At 38.6% G+C, this 23,710-nt stretch overlaps 1 protein-coding gene across 7 annotated transcripts in view; it reads right to left on the bottom strand.

The window, feature by feature from the left end:
- The window catches only part of MLLT10 (MLLT10 histone lysine methyltransferase DOT1L cofactor), a 280,838-nt gene extending 257,953 nt beyond the window's left edge, over window positions 1-22,885 (bottom strand). For 4 of the 7 annotated variants that reach the window (XR_010787421.1, XM_066585480.1, XM_066585482.1 and 1 more), the window contains exon 1: window positions 22,779-22,885. Coding sequence is in view for 6 of the 7 variants with exons in the window: in XM_066585480.1 (XP_066441577.1) it covers window positions 22,779-22,816 (38 nt within the window). In the remaining variant the exon portion in view is untranslated. The remainder of the gene's footprint in view (window positions 1-22,778) is intronic. The other 3 variants (XM_066585484.1, XM_066585481.1, XM_066585486.1) reach the window with 2 other exon arrangements.
- Window positions 22,886-23,710: the final 825 nt, after the last annotated feature.

Below are 23,710 nucleotides of genomic sequence, written 5' to 3'. Positions count from 1 at the left end.
AGGACCAGGTCCATCAGTTATAGTGAAGTCCACTCTCAATGCCAATGGGTAAAGAGGAATTCTGGACAATATAGCATCACCTATCCTGTGACAACACTTTGGTACAGCTCGATGTCTCCACCTCAACATGACCGAGCACCATGTCATACAGTACGAAGTGTTGAAGCTTAGTTTGAGGAGCAGAATGTCTTAAAACTTCATTGACCAACCCAAAGTCCAGATCTTAATCCCCTTGAGCATCCCTTTACAGCTTTTTGAGTTGTAAGTCCCCCACCCCCTCCTCCTCATCATCCATTGCATTCCCCAGCTGTAAATATTCCCGGTCAGTCCAAGCAGAAGGTCAGGGCCATTCATTCATGCATTGAATGGTTGTGATTGGTTCATCGAGCACTGACCCTAATTGGCTAAGCAACCACGCTCAGGAACCCATCACAGCCAGCCCTTACTGGAGGCGGGGATTTTGATCCTCCAATACAGGAATTGCTAACTGAAGACGAGTGCAGGACGTGAAGAAGAAACCCATGCTGGAGCTGGACAGCGCCTCTTAGGTGATGTATTATTTTTTTGTTTTGATTTTTTACTGCAGCTAGGGCTTTTTCAGTAGGATTTCATACTGTAGAAGTTGCATCGCACAGCACAAAATGTGGTTTTCGTGCGATGTGATGCAACAAAAAGGAAGGCACCTTAGGGAAACATGGGCAAGAAAAAAATCACAAATCATGGCTGTATAGAGCATGCCACGATTTTGTAGTCTCGCAATGTTGCAGGATACATAACTTCGCTCATGTGGAAGAACCCATAGAAAAGCATGGGCTTCACATACATGCGATTTGTAGCACTGTCAAATCGCAACAAAATTGCCCATGTGGATGCGGCCTTAGAGTTACAAATCCATCTAATAAGGTTCGCCTGGAAGTGGCGGATGGGCACCCATGTTTTGATCAAAATGTGTGCTAAGAGCCTCCCACTTGTATGCAGTTAGTGTAAACAACAGTTGTGCAATTTTCTGTAAATATTAAATGTGTATGAGTGCTAGAGCATGTGTTTCTGAACCTGAGAGACCCGGGTCTTCACCCGTTCACCCCATCTGTCGTGATTTGGGTTTTGCTGTGAAGTCCTCAGGCTGTTACATTAGAAGGGGTCCCAGATATGTGGCTTTTGGTGCAACTACCAACCGAGGTGAAGTACCTGAGTGACCAGAGCTATAGTCAAAGCAGTCCAGGATCAAGAGAGGCTGCTTATACTTAAATATGGCAGACAGCCCAGATAGCAGGGCTCATAGAGTAGGTTCAGCACAGTACAGATACGCCAGGAGTGCAAACAGGAGAACGGTCAACAAACTCAGCCAAGGTCAGAAGTGGAGAATGCAGGATTGTCAGGATAAGCCAAAATCATAACCAGTAAATCAGCACAAACATGTAACACTTTAGCTGGACAAAGAGACCAAAAGCTTTGGCACCTTCCTTAGAGATAAGGTGCTTCAAATAGCCAGAGATGCTTTGTGATTGGAGGGGGACTGATTTCAGGATGTGCGCTGGCCCTTTAAGACTGTGGGCATCTGCTTGCCCTTCTGGCAGCTGTGAGAGACTGACAACAAGCCAGAGCATGGCGCCTGCAGTGGACAAGAGGAGACTGTATGCCGCTGAGGCAAGATGGCGGCTGCGGCTTGTAATATATTCCAGATTATTATTTGCATCTTCAATGTAGATGGAAATATTAATCAAAAACAACAAAAAGCTTACAAAACTATAATATTGATATACACAAAACTAACATAAACTGAGTCGAGTACAGACACAACCATTTGTACTTCCTTATCCCTGATTTGTAGTCCTTATTTCGGTGCAGTCATGTGGGCGGGGCTTACTGGGCTTTACGGTTTGCTTAGTAGAGCAGATAAATTCACTGTCCATCAAGTCCATATCTGTTAGCAGTCCTCAAATAGAACTTTATGACATCCAGTTTGACTGATGCGTGTGATGTAGAAATGCGCTGATAGGCCTTTACAAAACTGCATCATGCATGTAATACCGGCGTCCAACAATATTGTAGACTTCATAGTCACGGGCGGGTCATTTACCACAGGAGTCACACCCTACATTTAAAGGAAATATACCATCTATATTTACCTACTAATGAAAGTCCGATACTGATACATATTCACATTTTGATCTGTTTTTATTTTATAATGGTTGATTTTTTATTGCATTGTCTGTATAGGATTATTGGGGCGGCCATCTTGCTTGAGCTGCTGTTAACAGAATTTAGAAATGTGCTTCACAGCAGCCACATGGAACATAGGAATCTGTAGTTCTGAGATAACTCATTGACTTCAATGGGAGAGTGTTATCTGCATGCTCTGTGATCTGTGCAGGGAGGGAGAGGGGGTGAGCTGTGACATCATGTATCGTGAATGGTGGATCCTGTGTTTATCTATATATAGGTGTCACCTCTCAGTGTAATCCTGCCTGTAATGATAATGGGATGACGGCTGAGAAGTTTTCTCTACAGAACAGGAAGTGTCAGACTATTATTGGGCTTAGTGGTCAGTGTGCAGGGATGGGAGGAGGTGAGCTGTGACATCACCTATTGTGGATGGTAGATCCTCTGTCATGTATATGTAGGTGTCACGTAGCATTATAATCCTGTCTGTGATGATAATGAGATGGCAGCTGAGACCTTTCTCTAGAGAACAGGAAGTGTCAAACTTATTAGGCTTTGTGTGCAGGGAGGGGAGGAGGTGAGCTGTGACCAACACCTATTGTGAATGGTGGATCCTATGTTATCTATATATAGGCATCACCTCTCAGTGTAATCCTGCCTGTGATGATAATGGGATGACGGCTGAGAAGTTTTCTCTACAGAACAGGAAGTGTGATATTATTATTAGGCTTAGTGGCCAGTGTGAGAGCTGCAGGGTTTCACTATTTTATTTTTTGTAGAGCAAAAATGGTGCCGATCTGTGTTAGTCAAACAAATCTATATAATGTTAACTACTCTTGTATAAAAAAGACAAAGCACTATAGAGGTGACACCTTTATTGGTTAACCAGAAATACTGTATTTGTAGGCTTTCGAGGCCACTTAATTCTCTTCAGCAGAAATGTATAGACACATTGTATCTTGTAAATATCATTTTCTGGTGAGCCTATGAAGGTGTCGCCTCTGTAGTACTATTGTCTTTTTTATACAAGAGTATTTAACATTATCTAGTATTTTAAGGGCTCCTTCACACGTGCGGAATACGCTGCACCAATCTGCCAGAGGCTCCCATGTTACTGCTTATACGTATTGCGCAAAATATGCATGCAATAAAGATTGCAGTATGTTCTATCATGGTGTTTATTATGCGCACATATACGCTAATATAGTGCATGATGATCGGCGGCCTGCAGCAAGTACGCAATGTCATTATGTACTTGCTGCGTGACGCACGACTGTCACATGGATTGGGGCGCAGTGAATTACACTCATGTAAAGCGACCCTAATATGGATAGTGACATGAAAAACATAAAAATAATCACCAAACGTCTACAAAAAATATGGCTGGTATTGTAAATTGATGTAACCAGTCGGTCATTTTCTGATGCGCATTCCCTTTAACATAAGATTAACACTATCTAGGTTAGACTTAATATATTGATGTATCGATCCATTTAATGAATGCTTTTTATTTACTCATTGTGTCTCTGGTCAAACCAAAACTAGAACAAATTACATCCAGGCCTGTAATAGCAATCAATAGATCACCAACTTGAGATCCTGACAATACCGCCTGGAACCCTTCCTTAAGTAGCACTGTCTGGCTCTGCAGCCCTCCAGTTTTACAAGTGATCTACTAATGGAGGAGCCCACAAAGCACTCAGACTAAAACTAAAATCAGAATCTCCATTATAAGAAGTTATTATTTCTCCTTCACATGATGCTAGACGGCCTTTCTCTTGCTCTAAGTCCCCCTCCATCAACAGCACAGCCCCACAAGTTTGTAAATACTTGGTCTCTTTTACAGTTAGTGTAAGCCCGTCCATTTCGTATCTTAAAGGGGTTTTCCAGGCAAAAACTATTGATGACTTATCCTCAGGAAAGCCTAGAGATGGGCTGATGGTCAGGCCCACTGTCAGTGCAGCGGGATGTGCCTCATAGGGGACAGGAGAGGAAGTGTCCTAGGTGTTTTCACTCCCATTGAGATGAGTGGGAGCTGAAGTGGCCATTACACTTCTGGCATTTCCGCCTCCAACACCTGGGATGGACATGGAAGCGTAATAGCCGCTTCAGCTCCCATTGATTTCAATGGTAGTGAAGCCAGCTAGGGCCCTTCCTCTTCCATCCCCTATGACGCACATTCAGCTTGCACTGACAGCGGCCTGGGTGATCAGCTCACCCCCAGGAATCTCAAGCTGCTGGTCCCTGGCAATTATCTATTGAAGACCTACCCTAAGTTTAGAGTTTACTTAAAATGGCCAGTGTCGGATTATAGATGGGCGACATGGGATATTCGGCAGAGCACCAACATCACTTTGGGGACGTAGGGGAGCACCTTTATTTATGTGGATATACTATAAATCCCCTTTAGCTTGACTTTAAATCTGTAAGACAAAGGCTATACACCTTCTACTCCTTGTTGACTGTCACCTATCTCTTCTGGGGGTGAACAGTGTAGGTCCATAAGCAGAGATGTACTCTCCTATATGCTATGGCCTATTTTATCTTCCTTTGTCCATTTGCCATACAGTAGACATTTTGGATGGCCAATAAGCCTGATTTAGACCATTTTCTGCCAACCCTTAGCTCTAACGACTGATGGCAGATATCTGTCTCCCATGGTTCACTTTTCCATCATGGTCAAGTGTTGTTGTCGAAAAGTCATGCCAAATGACATCTGTGTCCCATGAAATAATGCCCAATCCAGGCTACAGCAGAGATTTGATCAGTGATTTGCTATTTTCACACCATCTAAAATCTTGCAGATGAACCATAAAGGACAAGTTGTTTGTAAAGCAGCCATCTGAAATCCCTAATATATGGCCAGCTTATCTCCTTCTCTTCCTATGTCAGCCCTGGCCTACCCAAATATAAGATAATTGATAAAACCTAGCTCTGCCTTTTATTGACTACATCACCCAATGGGCCATTGACCATTTGTCTCATTTTTACCCCCTATAAAGTACCTAAAATGAGAGAACTTTGTGTAGCTTCATAGCATTCAAGGACACGGGGCCATGCTGAGTTGCAGTCACATCTCTATAGATTCCATATCTGTCTCTTCAACACTTGCTTTGAATGTAGATAAAAGAATATCAGTGTATTCGCACTTTGAAGAAATTGTCCTGCGCCATATGTAAATTAAGCAGAGCAGTTCATTGGGCGGGCTGGACTGTCTCTACTGGCTGCATATTTAACCCCAAAGTTTACCCCTCTTGCACACCCTAATATTGATGGCCCATACTACATCATTCATGCACGGCTCTGAAGTCTCGCACCTGCGCCACTTTGTTGGGTACCCGCAACCAATCTCCTGAGGGGAATGTTTATCTGTGCTTGTGCCAGTACCCAACATCGTGGCATGAAATTTCAGAGAGGTGCATGGATGACATCGTAGGAGTCATCCACACCAGTATCAGCTCTGAAATAAGAACTAGTGATGGTTGGTTTACGGATTAACTGTGCGAAGATACAGATTATGTGAGTTGGATATGCCACATCCACAAATGCCCAACAACACTGATTGCAAGACATCGACCAGTTTGTCTACTTAGGAAGTACAATTATGAATGACAGGGATGCCAAAAATGTTGTCCAGAGTCGTATCAAGAAGGCATGGCTGACTTTCCAACATCTATGACCTCTATGGGCTACCATCTCACTCCCATTACAGATGAAGATGCGACTTCTGAACACTATCATGATCCTAACTGTGTATCTGAAACATGGAAAGCAACCACATGTATCCACCGTCAACTGGATGTTTTCCAACAACAATGATGCCTTTATCGCCTGTTTAAGGTTACTTATCAGGATCAGGTTACCAATAAAAAAAATCTACCGCCGCTCTGGAACACCACTTCACCCCCGAGTCACTGAAGGCCAACTCCCTTTTGCTGGATACATTCTACGCCTCCTTGAGACAAGACTGACAATAATGGCTATCTCATGGAAAGCAAAAAAATGGGAAGTGTCTTCAGAGAAGGCAAAAGATCATTTGGCAACATTTATAGAGGGCTTGCATACTGTCAACCTTTCATGGGATGATGGTGAAACTGTTGCATTTCATCACCAACGATGGCACTCTTTTGTTACCTGATGTGCCGAAAGGCATCGGAGGACCTAAGAAAATCTGCATATCACATTAAATTACAAACTCAGCTCTTCAGCATCAGTATCAATCAATGGCTATTCCCATCTTGACTTTCATGGCAAATCTACTTATTGAGCACACAAAAATTCCATAGCACTGCACATCGCTAGACAATGGGTTCAGTCCACATTGGAAATCACAGTCTAATTTCACCTACTGGTTTGTTTTTGGAGTGTGGGAGGAAACTGAAGTACCTGGAATAAAATCCATGGAGAACATACAAGCTCCGTGCAGATGTTGGCCATGGTTGGATTTGAACCCAGGACCCCAGTGCTGCAATGTGATAGCGCTACCCACAGAGCCACCATGCCTACCCTTATGCCATAAACAGTTTGATAGGTGCAGGTCCCATCATCAGGAAAGGCAAAGAATCACCTGGCGATGCACATTTATAGAGGACTTGCACAGTGGCGACCTTTTATGGGATGAGGCCGAAACTGCTACCTTGGATCTCCAACTTTCTGGCCAAATACACAACTAGTAGAGATGGTCTGGCCCACCCACACCGCACCGCTCAGCTTCATTTACATGCGATCCCGGACATATTCAAAGTGCAAATAGACAGATATGCTTTTAGCCACATTCAAAGCAAAAACAGTGCTGGAGAGACAGTTCCTACATAATTGTAGCCCTGCTATTGCTTTACTTTGTAACAAACTGCTGACAGGTTCCCTTTAAACGTCATTCAGCTCTGCTCTATCTCCTCGCTACACGTGAAGCCAACATAGCTCCAGATGCAGATGTAATCCGTCACTCTTCAATCCCACATTGAAGCCCCTTCTTTCTGGCCCTGGCAGTTATATGGCCTTCATTGTTTGCTTTAAATCACAGCAGGTTGAAGTTTAAGCTCATAAAATATTCTTCTCTTATCGAGATCTAAACAAACAAACAAAAAGCCTTTCAGTCAAGTCATAAAAACACAAAAAACCTCCAGTGTTATGAATGGCTTGTTACAAAATATTAACCACAGGTTTAGAAACTCATTGTAGCTTTCACCCTCTCCCCTTTTAATTCTAATACCATGTGGGGCTGCAGCAATGCAAAAGCCGAGAGCTTAGAGCTTCGTGTAGTTAATCTGCTAATATTCAACAGGAACTCAGTGTAACCCCTTTCCTGTGCGCTTGTGGGTGAGAGAAGGAAGCAGCCTTGTTTATCAGTCGTTACAAACATGCTCATCCACCCCCAGTGATACACCTATCTAATCTATATATATACACACACATATATACACCCTGCTTTGTGCTCTGGGCCTTTTAACTGAAGCAGCAAGACACAAGGACGGCAACCACATGACAACCGCATAGCTACATTTATGGGGAACTGCCGAAAACAGATAGCAGTTCACTTTCTTTCTTTTTTTTTTTACGAAAACAAAGGGAATCATTCTAGGCAATGTAAACAGTCAGCCTGCAAAATGAACTCTGTAACTTGTATATGGCCTGGTGTATATCTCCTATGATGTATGTCCATGAACAGAAGATGACAGACCTTTGATATTCTATCATGTAGTTTTCACTCTCAATTAATATTATTGACATGACATGAAAAGACATTTCATTTCCTATATGAATGCCACATAAAGTAATGAATGCAACGTGGATGGGTCTATATCAATGTGGGTGGGGGAAGGGCACATTTAGGGCAGGTCACAAAGGGCATTTGGCATTAGTTTCCCCTAACATCTGACGATCTAGATCAAGACTTGCTTGTTTTGTAAATTCTATATTCTTCTATCCATGTTTTAGTTGATTTATTTTGAATGTAGCATCCTTTATCGAGTTTATATTTACTCGTATTTAAATATTTATATTTTATCATTTTTACTAATTGGTAAAATTCCTTTTAAGCAGAATTTTTCATTTTCAGTACTTTTCCTGCAGTTTTTTCTGCTGTTGCTGACCCTATAGTTACAGACTGAGGCCTCGTTCAGGTTGTATTTACACAGGCGATTTTCACACACATGTTCTGTCCGACTGGAGGAAGGACAAAACTCTCATGTGGAAAGAATCTATTTTGTAAATGGCTCTATACACAAGTGCAATTTTTCTCTAAAAACAATAGTCCAATGTAGAAAAATTGCAGCGTGTCCTATTTTTGGGCAACTGTTGCTCAAGAATTGCCCATTATTTGCCATGGCAGTGAGTAAAAAAACGCATCACACTTGCATTGCTTGCACTATGGGAACCACGTGCGATTTTTTTTTTTCACGCACGTAAAAATATTATGAAAAACACTTGCATATTGCTGCGAATTGTGCTTTTAACACCAAAACGCAATGTACATGCCTGGAAATTGCTGAAAAATTGTAGGTAAACAAGTGTGATGCCCTTGTCCATGTAAATATAGCCCTACATAGTGGTATTGTGGGCAGTATTTCTACGCTGTAACCAGGAGTGCATGCAAATCTTTTCTCTTTGTAGGTTCCATTCTTGGTTTTGGCTTACAAATATGGATGCAAAATACAGAGAATACTGCCATGTGAATGAGACCCTGAGTCCAGTATTATGGCCACATTTCAAAGTTCATGGGACCCTGCACTTAGATCCCCATAGAACCCAATTGTGATATTAATTTTCTTTAGTAGAAACAATGTAGAGCACAAATTTTGTGCTTCTGTGTCATCCAGAACAATCTGTAGTAAGTGACAGACTAGTATTAGGCTCTGTGGTCAAGATGAAAAATGTACAATTATATTTTATTTTATTTTTTAAATCTAGGTTGTGACCAAAAGTTTAAAAAGTAATTACCAAAAATTCTTTTAAAAATGATTTAGATACCGTAGTGGGTAATTTTCTGATGACATATTCCCTTTAAAGCAATCTATATATTAATTCTTGTTCAATGGAATATATGAAATATCACTGAAGTGTCCGTTACTGAGAAGAGTTGGGGATGGAGTAAACTTACATGGCCAACAATCCTGTATGTAATAATGGCACCTTTTATTGTAAGAAGGGGACAAATGGAAAATGTTGAGCATCCAAACAGGCAGGTAACTGCATCATTCTTATTCTTTCTTACTTAGACAAGAACAAATTCATGAGGTGATAGGGTGAAGGGTCAGCCTTCGAACCTTAAAAACGCCCCGTGCCTTAAACTCTCTGTAGCCCCATTAACGTTAACGTCTGTGCTTTTCAGGCTACTGAAGCAGCAGAACTTAATGTTACTCAAAAATACATTTTTTTTCAGAGTCTCAAGATCTAATTAAAACTTTTTCTCTTCAATAATGAAAAAAAGTTGGGCTGGAGTTCTCTATATACCTCCCCAATATTGACTATTAGGCCTGCTTAAAGGAAAATTTTAAGCTACCCATTTTTGATCCATTCCTGCTTTTAAATTCAAAAACTGCAGCCTACAGACAAAGCATTTGGGTTTGTTTGTTGTGGCAATTTATCTTTTTTTTTTTTTTTTAAACTGATCATGATGGATCCTATTAATGTCTATGGGACTCATAAAAACTCATGGTCCCCATACACATTTGACTAACATTGATAAAAATAGACCATTCCCCCAAAATGATCGCCCGTAGGGTGAATTTAATAATGAACGATCACCTCAGCCAACTGGTGACACATAGTCATCGTCTGGAAAGAAGTCGGACATTTTTTACATTTTTGTCTGATAGTCAGATGAAGGATCTTCCATGCATGAACAATCTTTTAAAGAATGTTCCCAGAAGGCTCTCTCATCCATCGCCTGATGTTATTGAACATGTATGACCAATCTGAACCACTGTGACGGTCAACATGGACTCAAATGTTTATAGCTGCATCCATGAAATGAACGTTCACCAGAGGATCGTTTGTTCAATGGTTGTTCAATTCGCAACCTACTTCTATCTAATGAGTATGTCCAGCTGAAGCGCATCAGTCGGCATTGGACTCTACCAGCTCCATGGAAGTTTTTTCAGTCATTCTAGATCACATCTCATATCTTTCTATCTATTTCTCTCTCGCATCTTTCTAACTCATATCTATCTATCTATCTATCTATCTATCTCATATCTATATATCTGTCTCATGTCTATCTATCTATCTATCTATCTATCTATCTATCTATCTCATATCTATCTATCTATCTATCTCATATCTATATATCTGTCTCATGTCTATCTATCTATCTATCTATCTATCTATCTATCTATCTGTCTCATATCTATCTATCTATCTATCTATCTCATATCTATCTATCTCATATCTATCTATCTATCTATCTATCTCATATCTATCTATCTATCTATCTCATATCTATCTCTCTCATATCTATCTATCTCATATCTATCTATCTATCTATCTATCTATCTCATATCTATATATCTGTCTCATGTCTATCTATCTATCTATCTATCTCATATCTATCTATCTCATATCTATCTATCTATCTATCTATCTATCTATCTAACTCATATCTATCTATCTCATATCTATCTATCTATCTATCTCATATCTATCTATCTATCTATCTCCTATCTATCTATCTATCTATCTATCTATCTATCTCATATCTATCTATCTATCTCATATCTATCTATCTATCTATCTATCTAACTATCTCATATCCATCTATCTATCTATCTATCTATCTATCTATCTATCTATCTATCTATCTGGGCCTTTTTTACATGCAATATGTACTAATGCAATTATTATATAACATTTAATAAGCTATCTGTTTGCACAAATATGCATTTTACTTAAATTACTTAACAAAGAAATTGCTCTACCCGGATATCACTTCCACTTTGATTATTTTTTGTCTTATTATATTTGGAGGGGGAAATATATTTTTTTAAATTTTGTATTACTGTTTTGTATAATTCTTTTCTTGTCTTCTAAAAAGACAATATATCTTTCTTTAAGAAAAACTCCTATTTCCATAAAATGGTCTCTTTCTTGCGAAACGTGTACCTCCGATATAAATTATTAATGAATTGTTTTGGGCTATGACACATCTCATCATAACTAACGGAGTATTTGGCAGTCAAAGAGTTACTGTTGGAATTGTACCATTAAAATGTAGTTTTTTGGTCCAGGTCTCAGGAATCTCACTCATTCAGATCACTGAACCTTGACAGCTACACATGTGGCAAGTTCCTCCTATTTAGACCCAGCCTGTGTTCTTTTTTTTTCTAGGGGAGGGAGGTAGGGGGGGCGAAGCAAGTTCATTCTTGTGCTATTTGCCACATTCAATTTTATTTCAATTAACAGTTAATATGAGTACAGTCTCATGATAAATAATGAATGACCCTGAATAAAATGTGTGATGGTTCTATTAATCCTCGCATTCACCTGCATAAATACCTATGTAATTATGATGCAATCCACTTGTCTTCTCAGCTGCTGACTTGCAAAGTTTAGATATTTTTGTCCTGTGCTTTAATGCAACCTAAACATATAATAGTAGCTTCAAGCCTTTACTACCAAAAATATATATTTTCTTTTTTTTCTTAAGTGTGTATTTGTAATAATTATACCAGCCGCATTCCCTTTTATTACTACGACAAAAGAATACATGAACAATGCAACACATATAATTAATGCAACATTTTATAGAGATACCAGGATTTTACATTGTAGCAAAATATAAATAAATAAAAATATAATATATCTATTTATTTATATTTTGTTGCAACCTAAAACCCTGGTATTTCTATACAATGTAACCAATTATAAAAACAACACAGTCTTTGGTATGTTGTACTCTAATTCACACTGCATAATTGCATCTACATAATGGCGATAAAATATCAATAAGCAGCCCCTACCAGAGAAGAAATTACAGATGTTGCTACATCTGTAGTTCTTGCTACATTTTGTGCTGCATTTGCTACATTTTGATCAGACATGATAGCTACATCTTTTTCATAAAATGATTTACAAGAGCTGGGGGGGGGGGGGGGGGGGGCGTTAATCCTAAATGACATTTTTAAAGTTTTTATTTTGTGTTAATTAATATAAGGAAACAATTTTTTCTTTTTTTTTCCAAATTCTCAAGCATGATTTTAACAGTTGTAACTAAAACAAAACTTAATTGATTCTACTGCAGTGAACTGAAGATCACTGCACACTGACAAAGCATTAGATAGCATTTATGTGCCCCCCTCTTTCCTCATGGATTGTAAGCTCTTGTGAGCAGGGCACTCACTCCTCTTTGAATTGTAAATTAGTTTGTTACCATCTGGTTGCGTTTGTTCTTTTCTAAGGGTACATGCACAGATGTGTAAAAAGTTGCACCCAACATTCTCGGGCGCAACTCAGATGGGACAGCTCACAGACATCCAGTGCATGCACTGTCCAGTACGTGGGATTCTGCACATTGACATGTACTGTTTTCGTACAAGAATCAGACAAAAAAAAGGAAATGCTGCATTTTTTTACTCTGAATATTCAGTCGAGTTAATAAAAAGCCCATGTGAATATACCCATTCAAATAAATGGGTGTTATTTCCATTCAATTTTCGAACTAATGTTTTGATCCAAAAATTGGCCAAAAAACATCTCTGTATCCTAATATTGGGCTCCACAGATTGGAAAGAGAGACATTTTGTGCCCAGTTGGGCTCTTAGGCCTGGGTACAGCCACAACCTATGCACCCACTATAATTACGTTCCTGATAACAGGCATTATTCATGCTGGTTAGCATGTATAGTATGTGTCATGTTGTTGGCTACCATCCATGATACATAAATTGTAAGCTTGTATGGGAAAGGCTTCTTCTCATAATGTGTCCATTTGCACTGGTTTGCAATAGCTCTATTGCCGTTGGTTGTATTGCATTGCATTGCTCTATTGCTATATGCAGTAATTTGTGGGCCTATATGCAGATGTGACCTATAATTTCTTGTTTTACATTATATATTGCTACAGAAAATGTTGGAGCTGTATAAATTGGGAATCATAAGAATTGTAGAGAATGCATAGGATCTGGGAAAGAGAAAGCTCCTTGTCCCTGAGGTGGCTCAGGAGCCTCTGACTGTTTGGAGGGGTATCCTGTGAATGGAACCCCTGACCACTGCTGACGTCACGGGGCCCAATCAGGGATTCTCCAGAGGACCAGAGAGAAAGAAAAAGGGGGGAGGTATAGTGGGGAAGAGAAAGAGCTCTGAATGAAATGCTGGGGAAAGGTGAAAGGTTAACCCTGGAGCTCAGTGGTGACCACGTGATAAAGCAGAGGATGCACAGTGTGCTATAGAGCCTGCAGCTTAACCCCTGCAGCACAAGCCATTATTTCTGCATGTATATTTAATGCACAAGTCTATTGCATCTGTGTGTGCTTTATCACTGGGATAGATAAAGGAAACTGACCCTGATTCTGCGAGAAAGGGCAGCGCTGTGTGCAACTTGTTAGGATGCCTTGCAAAACTCAACCTTATAGCGAACAGAGAAAGCCAAACAATACAATGTAGTATATGTATGTATACACGACACATGCATGCCCAAATAGAGATAGCTAAGTAGTCTGCAAAACTAACTGGTATCGCAGAGTCGGCACCGCCATTGTGCTCTCTTTACAGTGTGGTAACTGCTGGGTCCTATTCATTTCTGTGGGATGCAAACTGATGTATATTGTTTCCATTTTCTATCTGTCCATCTGACATTTTTTGTACATTTTGTGCAACTATGTAAATGGATCCTATTCATTTCCATTGGATTTAAAGTGATGACAAAGTTGTAACAATGAAAAGAATCGCAGTTACTTTGTATGAGTTTGCAGCCATAGAAATCAACGAGTTGCTTTTTGCAATTTCTTAGGACAAATCCAAATCTCAATGCGAGATTCTCAATATTTTTAGGGTTCTATTATTTTATTGACTCTGTTCATGTATTTATTTATTTTTACTGCTAATCCCACAACAAATGCACAAAATGACAGCAGTTTGCCTCAGCTGTTCATCAGGCTTTGCCTCACCCAACCTCTTTTATTTATATGGTACATTTTTAGGCTAGTTTCAGTTGAGCGTATAAAAACACAATTGTAATGCGAATTTGTATTACAAAGCATATATGTATGTCACCAATATTTAATCCGTATTTACCGCCGTATTGTTTATTTTTTTCTATTGGGCAAATACTGATCCGTATATTCCCAATTGAAAAGAATACAAATACGGAGGGAAGTACACAAAAGAAAAGAACAAGCGGCATTTCTGAAAAACATCTGTAAGAATATGGCCATCTAATTAGCCATATGGATTTATATTAGCTTCATACTACGGGCCCCTCAACATGGACCTAACATGGTAGACTGAAAGTAGCCTTAAACAGTAAGTAATATGGAGCTAATGAAAATCTCTGAATGTCTTTATATGGGGGTATTTTTCACGGTTGTGTTTTTAAAAACTTAGCATGTTCTACTTTTGTTCCTATTTTTTATTAGAACCATGCCCACTATAGTCTATGGAAGGGGATTTAAATATGGATGCCTCGTACTGCATTCATGTATCACCAGTATTCGAGTCGTATTTGTTTTTATTGGTATTACTTTCTATTAAGTAGAAAACGAATCCGTATTTACCCGGTAGAAAAAATAATAAAAAAGCAAATATGAAGGCAAATGCTGATGCAATTTCATCTGTAATTCGCCCATCTAACAGATCCATATTAAGGCTTTGTTACAATACACTTGTGTGGAACCAACTTTAAGAGTGGGTTCACATGGATGTATATGTGCGCGTGTTTGCGCACACACAATATACGCGCACAATACGCAGAGAATAGACATTGACTTCAATAGGTTTGTTCTAAACTTCCTTTTTTGCACGCACAAAAAATAGGAGATGCTCCATTTTTGTGCACATTTACATACCAAGGGTCCCCATAGAAGTCTATGGGAGGCGCACAGGTGTGCACTTAATAGGGGCGCAAATGTGGAATATGCTGCACAATTCAGTAAAAAAAAGAAAGAACACATCTGGACCTCATTAGGCTAAACAGCCTTTAAAAATTGGGGCGCAGTAGTGTCCCGGGTGCAAAAAATCCTGCCACATGTGCGCAATGATTACAGGAACATGCGACGATATACACGCAAATCTGCCTCAATGAAGCCTGCGCAATTGCGCAAACGCTCGTGTGAAGGAGCCCTGAGATCAGAAACCAAAATACTTGTATAAAACATCAGTGTGGACGGCGCCAAAGCTGAGCTAGGAGGATCCTGTGGAAATGGGTTCTAACTGAACGCGTACAAAATTATGTGTTTTGGCAGCAATTATGGAAACCATGCAAATGAATGGGAAGCATCAAGAGATCCCGCTTTGTATGTTGTTGTTTGCTTTATTTTTACAGAATACAGTTTGCAGACACCAAAACTAGTGCGAACTCTGGCTGACTCACACAAGGGCCCCCACACAATGCACACGTGTGTGTATATGCATCATGCCTGTGTCTATATATATTTTATATTTATATATATATATATAAAATGGATAGATATGAGATAGATGATAGATAGATAGATAGATAGATAGATAGATAGATAGATAGATAGATAGATAGATAGATAGATAGATATGAGATAGATAGATAGATAGATAGATAGATAGATAGATAGATAGATAGATAGATAGATATGAGATAGATTATAGATAGATAGATAGATAGATAGATAGATAGATAGATAGATAGATAGATAGATATGAGATAGATAGATAGATAGATAGATAGATAGATAAATAGGAGATAGATAGATATGAGATAGATAGATAGATAGATAGATAGATAGATGGATGGAGAGATAGATAGATAGATGGATATGAGATAGATAGATAGATAGATAGATAGATGATAGATAGATAGATAGATAGATAGATAGATATGAGATAGATAGATAGATAAGAGATAGATAGATATGAGATAGATAGATATGAGATAGATAGATAGATAGATAGATAGATAGATAGATAGATAGATAGATAGATAGATATGAGATAGATAGATAGATAGATAGATAGATAGATAGATAGGGGATAGATATGAGATAGATAGATAGATATGAGATAGATAGATAGATAGATAGATAGATAGATAGATAGATAGATAGATAGGAGATAGATAGATAGATATGAGATAGATAGATAGATAAATAGATAGATAGATAGATAGATAGATAGATAGATGTGAGGTAGATAGATATGTGATAGATAGATAGATAGGAGATAGATATGAGAGAGAGAGATAGATAGATATGAGATAGATAGATAGATAGATATGAGATAGATAGATAGATAGATGATAGATAGATAGATAGATAAATAGATAGATGAGATAGATAGATATGAGATAGATAGATAGATGTGAGATAGATAGATAGATAGATAGATATGAGATGGATAGATAGATAGATAGATAGATAGATAGATAGATAGATAGATAGGAGATAGATAGATAGATAGGAGATGGATAGATAGATGTGAGATAGATAAGATGACACATTTTTTGTATTTTTGCCTCCTTATTTCTACTCTTTTCTCCTGGACATATACGGATCAGTGTTCGCCCCGTAGAAAATAAAATATACAAGAGGCAAAAGTAGATCAAATGCCAATGACGTACGGTTGTAATGTCATCTGTAACACATCCGTAATACGGACATGTATTATGGATGTGTTTGTCCGTGTTTCGTACGTCTGTTTTTTTACTTCCATGCATCAGCTGTTTTTTTTTCTCATGTGCAAAAAACACCAGGAGACTTTTTTTTTAGCATTTATTAACAGTGATCTGTGAAATCTGGAGCGCGCATAGATGTCATCATTTTCTTTTTCACACCCATTGATTGAAATCAGACCAGAATAGAACATGTTGTCATTTTTTTACGCAGATCATCCGTCCACGTAAAACAATGTGTGTCTTTATAGCTCTTTTGAGGCCGACTTCAGACGGGCATATCTGTGTGCGCAATATGCAGAGAATAGAACCCACTGAGCTCAGTAGGCTTGTTCACACTTACTATATTTGCGTGCACACGTAGCGCATTCGAAAAAAAGATTAGCATGCTTTACTTTTGTGCATAGAAGTCTATGCATGCACAATACACAAGGAGATATGCAATTTGTTGCGTAATTCCACGGGAAAAAGAACATGTGGAACTCATTAGGCTAAATAGCCATTTAAATCGGCGCGTGGTTGTTTTCTGTGCGCCAAAAAATATACCTTGCACCCGGAACAAGTACAGTAAAATACGCCGATGCTCATGCAAAAAACACTTGTCTATGATGCAAAGATGTTGCTCTGAGTCATGTGCAGTTTTGCATTCACACGTGAAGCTGGTCATAAGGCTTCCTCACACAGGCGTATTTGTGCGCCTATTTATGTACGCAAAATTTACATGTGCAAAACACAGAGAATAGAACCTATTGATTTCTTTCTTTGCGCAAAAAATAGGACCTGCTCTATTTTTGTGCGCATTTGTGCACCAAGGATTCCCACAAGTCTATGCGAGGTGCGCACATACTTGCGCAGATTTGTAATACACTGTGCAACAGACATGTAAATCTAGCGGTTTTCTTCTGCTGCACCAAAATTAGCATGCCTTGCATGCACAAAACGTATGGTGAAATACGCTGATATATACGTAAAAAAGCTTCTTACATAGCACAAATACGTTGTGCTGAGGCGTGCACAAAAACACATATGCCTGTCGGAAGGAGCTGGTAATGGGAAATAGTAAAATGGAACTTGCAGAAATTCCTGTACTTGCTGCAGAAACAACCTCATTCACATAACTGGGACAGCTGCATGTGAACTTACTCTAATATATTCGGCACTTAGGGAGGACCAGGAAGGGTCCCTGCGTGCAATACATAGCACACTTAATTTTTGTGCGCATCTGCTCACCATAGGTCCCCTTAGAAGTCTATTGGAGGTGCGCAAATACACACTCAATACGCGCACAAATCCTCAATACACTGCAAATCCATGACAACAAGAACAAATCTGGACCTCATCAGAAGGGTGTGTCACGCACGTGTGTGAACTGGCCCTGCATGTGCAAAAAGTACAGTGCTATGCGCAAATCAACCTCATCCATAATGCAAATATGTGAGAGTACGTCATGGGATGCCATCATTAGTCCTGAGAAAAGAAGGCATAGATGTAAACCATAGGCACTGTGCACACATGGGCTGCTGGAGATACAGGTTTATGCTGCAAAAAATACTTGCAGGCCAAAATGACTGCGACATCGAAGCAAAAAAATATTTGAATGGAAATTTCATATATTCACCATAATTGCACATCTGGTTACTGCAGTAGAAACATCAGTACCATCAACACAAATAGGACACAACTAAAGTAGTAACCTTTACAGAACACAACTGGTCGCGATGGATCCTATTTATTTCTGTAGGAAGGACAAACTTCCCAAAGTGGAGGAGTTTCCATCATCTTGCAGTTATCACAAGACATAGCAGTATTCAGCATATATAATAACCAGGACTGAGTGTTACCACCAATATTGGAATGCATGGTATACCAGCAAGAGACAGCCGAGGCCTAACTAGAAAATGGCGTACTATACATTACAGGTATTAGAAAGCTCAGGGTTGTAACAAGCTGCGTTTGGTGCCGGTGGGTTTGCAGCACACAACTGTAACTTTCAAATGCACCGAGTCATAATAATTGAATTTTACTCCAATAATAACTTGCGTTCTTACTCGCCTGGTATTTGGGTTCTATGGACATTGATAAGTATGTATTACTAATGTCACTGTCCCTCCTCCTCTAACCCCAACCCATAACACCCCACCCGCCCAACCTCCCTGCCCTGGCTGCAGCTCTTGGCAATGCTACAAACAAGGGGATTATAGAACATATACATGTGTCAGGCTGTAAACAGAAAGGTAGCATCCTCGTGTGCTTAACCCTCTCCGTGCCAGCGCAGCATGAAGGTCTGCTTAATGATCAAAGAGTTATATTTATAAACTTTTCAAACTCTCAAGACTGGATTATAACAAGTGAGATTCATGTAGTGACTGTACACAGCGCTCTCCACAATTCACGGCCTATTATGTAATAGGAAATAACATTGTTTCATAAGTATTGATGACGCAATGCAGTGCAGTTTCACAACATAGATCAGGTTTATGATACATTTTGAGGCTGCTTTCAGGCGAGCACATTTAAGCTCTGTAATTGGTTCCGTAATACGAAGCTAATGGAAATCTATGTATCTATTCACATGGTTGTATTTCTCATGGCCGTTTTTTTAAATGCACCTATTTTTCCAGTATCTGCCTTGGTATTGCTATTCTTTTTCATTGGGTAAATACAGATCAGTATTTGCCCAGTAGAAAATAAAATATGCTAAGGCAAATTGATTCAAATACTGATGACATACGGTTTTAGCGCCATCTGTTACGACTCCATAATAAGGATCCGTGTTACGGACGCGCTGCAATAATCTCATCTAAAATTGGCCTGAGCTGAGGTGAGAGCATTCCCTGTATAGAGGTGCAGAATATGTGGGAGTCATATAACTAATGGTTAATAAATAAATGTTCTTGGCTATAAAGCCACCTTCACACACGCTTGCGGAATTGCTGCAGAAATTCCACAGCAAGTAAATGAGATTCAACAAATCAGATTTTTTTCCTGCTGCGTATATGCAAGAAATTTGAAAAAAGCTGCAGATTATTGATCTGCCCCATGTCTATATGTGTTGCAGAAACTGCGCATAAATGCAGAAGATTTTCACCATAAATGGAGAACATAAAAACTGCACCAAAATTCGCAAATACACTCCGGTTGCATTTTTTGCGGCTTTTCCACTGCGGAAACCCTCTGAATCTGCGTGAAAATCTGCTTTTCTTGATGTTTGAAAATAAAGTTTGCCAGTGTGTCCTGATCGCAGGAACGACCACTACCAGATCATAAAAATACAACACATTCCGCAGCAGAAAATCTGTACATAAAAATGCTAATACATATACAAAATCCACAACAAAAAACAGCAAATTCCGCAAAGCTCATTAACTCTGTCCATCTGCAGAAGCGCAACAGAAATTCTACAGCAGATTATCCGCAGCTCAAGCATCATGTGTGAAGGTAGCCTAAGAGGTATTGCATTCTAGAGCATAGCAAAGAGAAAAATCAAGAATTAACTAAGAGTTGTATTGCAGTGCAGAAATACAATTGAAGTAACATTAGCTTTATTATTACGTTTCACGAAATGCTGGTTCCAAAAGTTTTTGAATTTCCATCTTTGTTTTTCTACATAGCTTTGCTGTATTTATATGCGCATGCTAAGGGTATACTGAAGGCCTAGTACCTCACTGTAAGCATGACAATACCTGACAATACTGTAAACAGAGGTAAGCAGCTTCCATTATAATTGGACAATTACAGTTAAACACATGGGGTATTGTTATGTACCCTGAATGCTATGGGGGGGGGGGGTAATACTTAAAGGCTGCATTAGAGGCCTGGTAATTTACCTGTAGACATGTCCATGCTTTATATAGAGGGTCAGGCCTTTCATCATGCATTTAGACTGGATTCAGATTTTTTTTCTGAATTTCCTATTCAATTTCCACTTTTGAATTAAATGGATTTGAGATCATTGTAGGTTTTTCTAAAATAAGAGACCCCTTAAGAAGTTACCTTTATTTTCATAACAAATTGGAACAGTCTGTGTTACCTTGATACACATTGTATGTTTTCTCTAGATCCTCCACTTATAAATGTAATTCTACAGATTAAGAAGTCTTTGCAGGTCTGCTGGATTACTTAATAGTTGGTGTATTGTTTTTTTTTCTTCCAGTGTGCAGTATTTAAACTTCTAAAGGTGTAGATTGTGAGCATCTACATAGAAATACCCGCATGAGTAATATGTGAGCCCATTTGTTATGGCACAACAGTTATTTCTTGTCTCTTTTTTCTCTTCTATTTGATATTTTTCACTTCTCCTTTTTTATACTACTTTCTGGTATCATCAGTGCAATTTTTACTACATAGATTCAAATGCACACAATATTCTATGCATATCTATCTATATAATCAGAGTTTCACTCCATGCAAACATGCAAGAATGTTAATGGGTTCAAATCTATAAATTATATTCTGTGTACTTTTTGGTGCATGTGCAACTCTATGGTTTAGACCTTTTATATGCATTATGAAACACATAGGGATCTATAGATGTTATCCTAACAAACACATTGCCCTTTGCTATCTAACTACTAACCTGCCACCATGTGTCTTGCAACTAATGCTGGCTGTCATGATATTATATCCTGGAAACTGGAATGTGCAGTCTGTAATGATGTCTCCTCTGCCAAGCAGGATGCCCTGTGTAATGTTAGCTGCCTAAAGAGATGCCTTCTTTAGTCCTAACTGCTTAATAGAGTATAATGTGCCATCTAGGAGACTTCAATAATACATAGTGCAATTCTTGGAGTCTGGTAAATTATGGCTGTGTAATCCCAGGGGCTTGGCATGCTTGTGCGACCTTATTAAACATGCAGATGTCATATGGAATGGTATATATATATATATATATATATATATATATATATATATATATATATATATATATATATATATATATATATATATATATATATATGCAAATTAGATGTTTTATTGACGAGATTAGGTAAGACAGGGCATTTTACTATGAGAAATGAGGAGCACCTATGATCGCAATTATATATATATTTTTTTTTTTCTTTCTTTTTTTTCTTTTTGTAATCATATGTGTTCTTCATAATGTGATTCTCTGCCTTGACTAATCCTGTCAAGAATAAGAACATAGAACAGTACATTTGCTCAATTCATTACATAGCATGCATGCATAATACCCCTTACCCAGTCCTGTCCTATTGCAGGCTGCAATGTATATTGTCCATGTACCTAATAGACAATATACACAATCCCAGCCTATACCACGCTGTCTTTTTGCACTTCAAATTTGCAACCTACGTACTCCCAGGCTTGAAGCCGGCCAGTTTGCCTCTCACACCCGGGTATTCTTTAACTTTGAGCAGATCTGCTGTTAATGAGCCCCTCTCCCACCCCCACCCTCTTAACACATTCTGATCATTTTACCTTATGCTGTACTGCATAAAACAAAACTAATTTCATAGCACTTTATGGTGCTGCACCGAATCCTGCTCCACATGCAAGTTTATTCTAACTTCTGACACTCAGTTTTTGAACTAGAATTATTGGAGCAAAGTTACAAGCGTTGATTATTTTGTAGCAAAATATCGACGAGCCGCTGATTTCAATTCCACATCGTTTAAATCACAATACTACAATGCAAATAAATGTTGCGGGGTTTCAAGCAAGCGTTATACAGAAAAAGCACAAAAAAACTTGAAAAACAGATTTGCTAATCTAGATTAAATTTTGCAAAAAAAAGTCAAACGTGAACCCAGACGAGGATCGCCTTTGTTCCTCTATTGTCTCCAAGCAGCACAACAAATTCTTACCTTCCTTTATATCTCATCCAAGATGCAGGGCTTTCCATCCAGTAATAGTGCTAGATCCAGGCTGGCAGAGCCCAGGACAGGAGCTTATACACTGGATCCCATTTATTAATCGCTGGATCCTGCTCTTTCTTTAGGATTAAGTTGCTGAGCACGTTGTTGCAAGATGGAGACCCCCTCCTTGTGAATCTCTCACGTTTAGGACCTCCAATTCCACCCAGAGAGGGAGAGAGGGAGAGCAGAGAGGCTCTGAACTTTCAAAAGAAGGGGCCTGCTCCTTTCCCTCTAACTTGTGAAATCTACTTATTTCTATGCACTTTTCCCAATCTATTGTTTTGTACATTGTAAAAAGGAAGAAAATGTATGTTTGTCTTTAAGAAATAGCTTCTTATAAGTCTATTTAAAATAATAACCACAGACTTTATCATACTTTGCAAAATAAGAGCCCAGAATTGTGTCAGTAAAACATTTATTTATACTGGAGTGTGCTGGTGGCTGGTTTTTAAGAAAATGAATCCACAAAATAGTTATCATTTCTATATATACGGGTTTATAAGGCAGATAAATGTATTGATATGAGATACATAAGATAAATAAAGTGGATAATGTAAAATATAGAGATTATAAACAAACAGAAGCACAGATAAACATAGTTATAGATAATATAAAACAGGATTAGAAGATAGATAATTACAATATAAAATACGATTTGAAAATAGATATGAGATAAATAGATTAATAGATATGAGATAGATAAATATAAGTTAGATAGATAGATGAAATAGTGTACAGCTATAGTGTTACCCTGTTGTTTGAATTAGATTTGATCTTTTAGCTAGAAACTAAATGGCTTCTTATTTATTACACCCGCAGTGAGTAATGGTCTTTCCAGCTTCCATTTAGATATTGCAGATACAGTTAATACCCCTGTAGCA

This window comes from Eleutherodactylus coqui, chromosome 12 (assembly GCF_035609145.1).
Source record: "Eleutherodactylus coqui strain aEleCoq1 chromosome 12, aEleCoq1.hap1, whole genome shotgun sequence".
NCBI classification, from domain to species: Eukaryota; Metazoa; Chordata; class Amphibia; order Anura; family Eleutherodactylidae; genus Eleutherodactylus; species Eleutherodactylus coqui.
The sequence above is the reverse complement of the archived record's forward strand: the minus strand, read 5'-3'. Positions and strand labels throughout refer to the sequence as shown.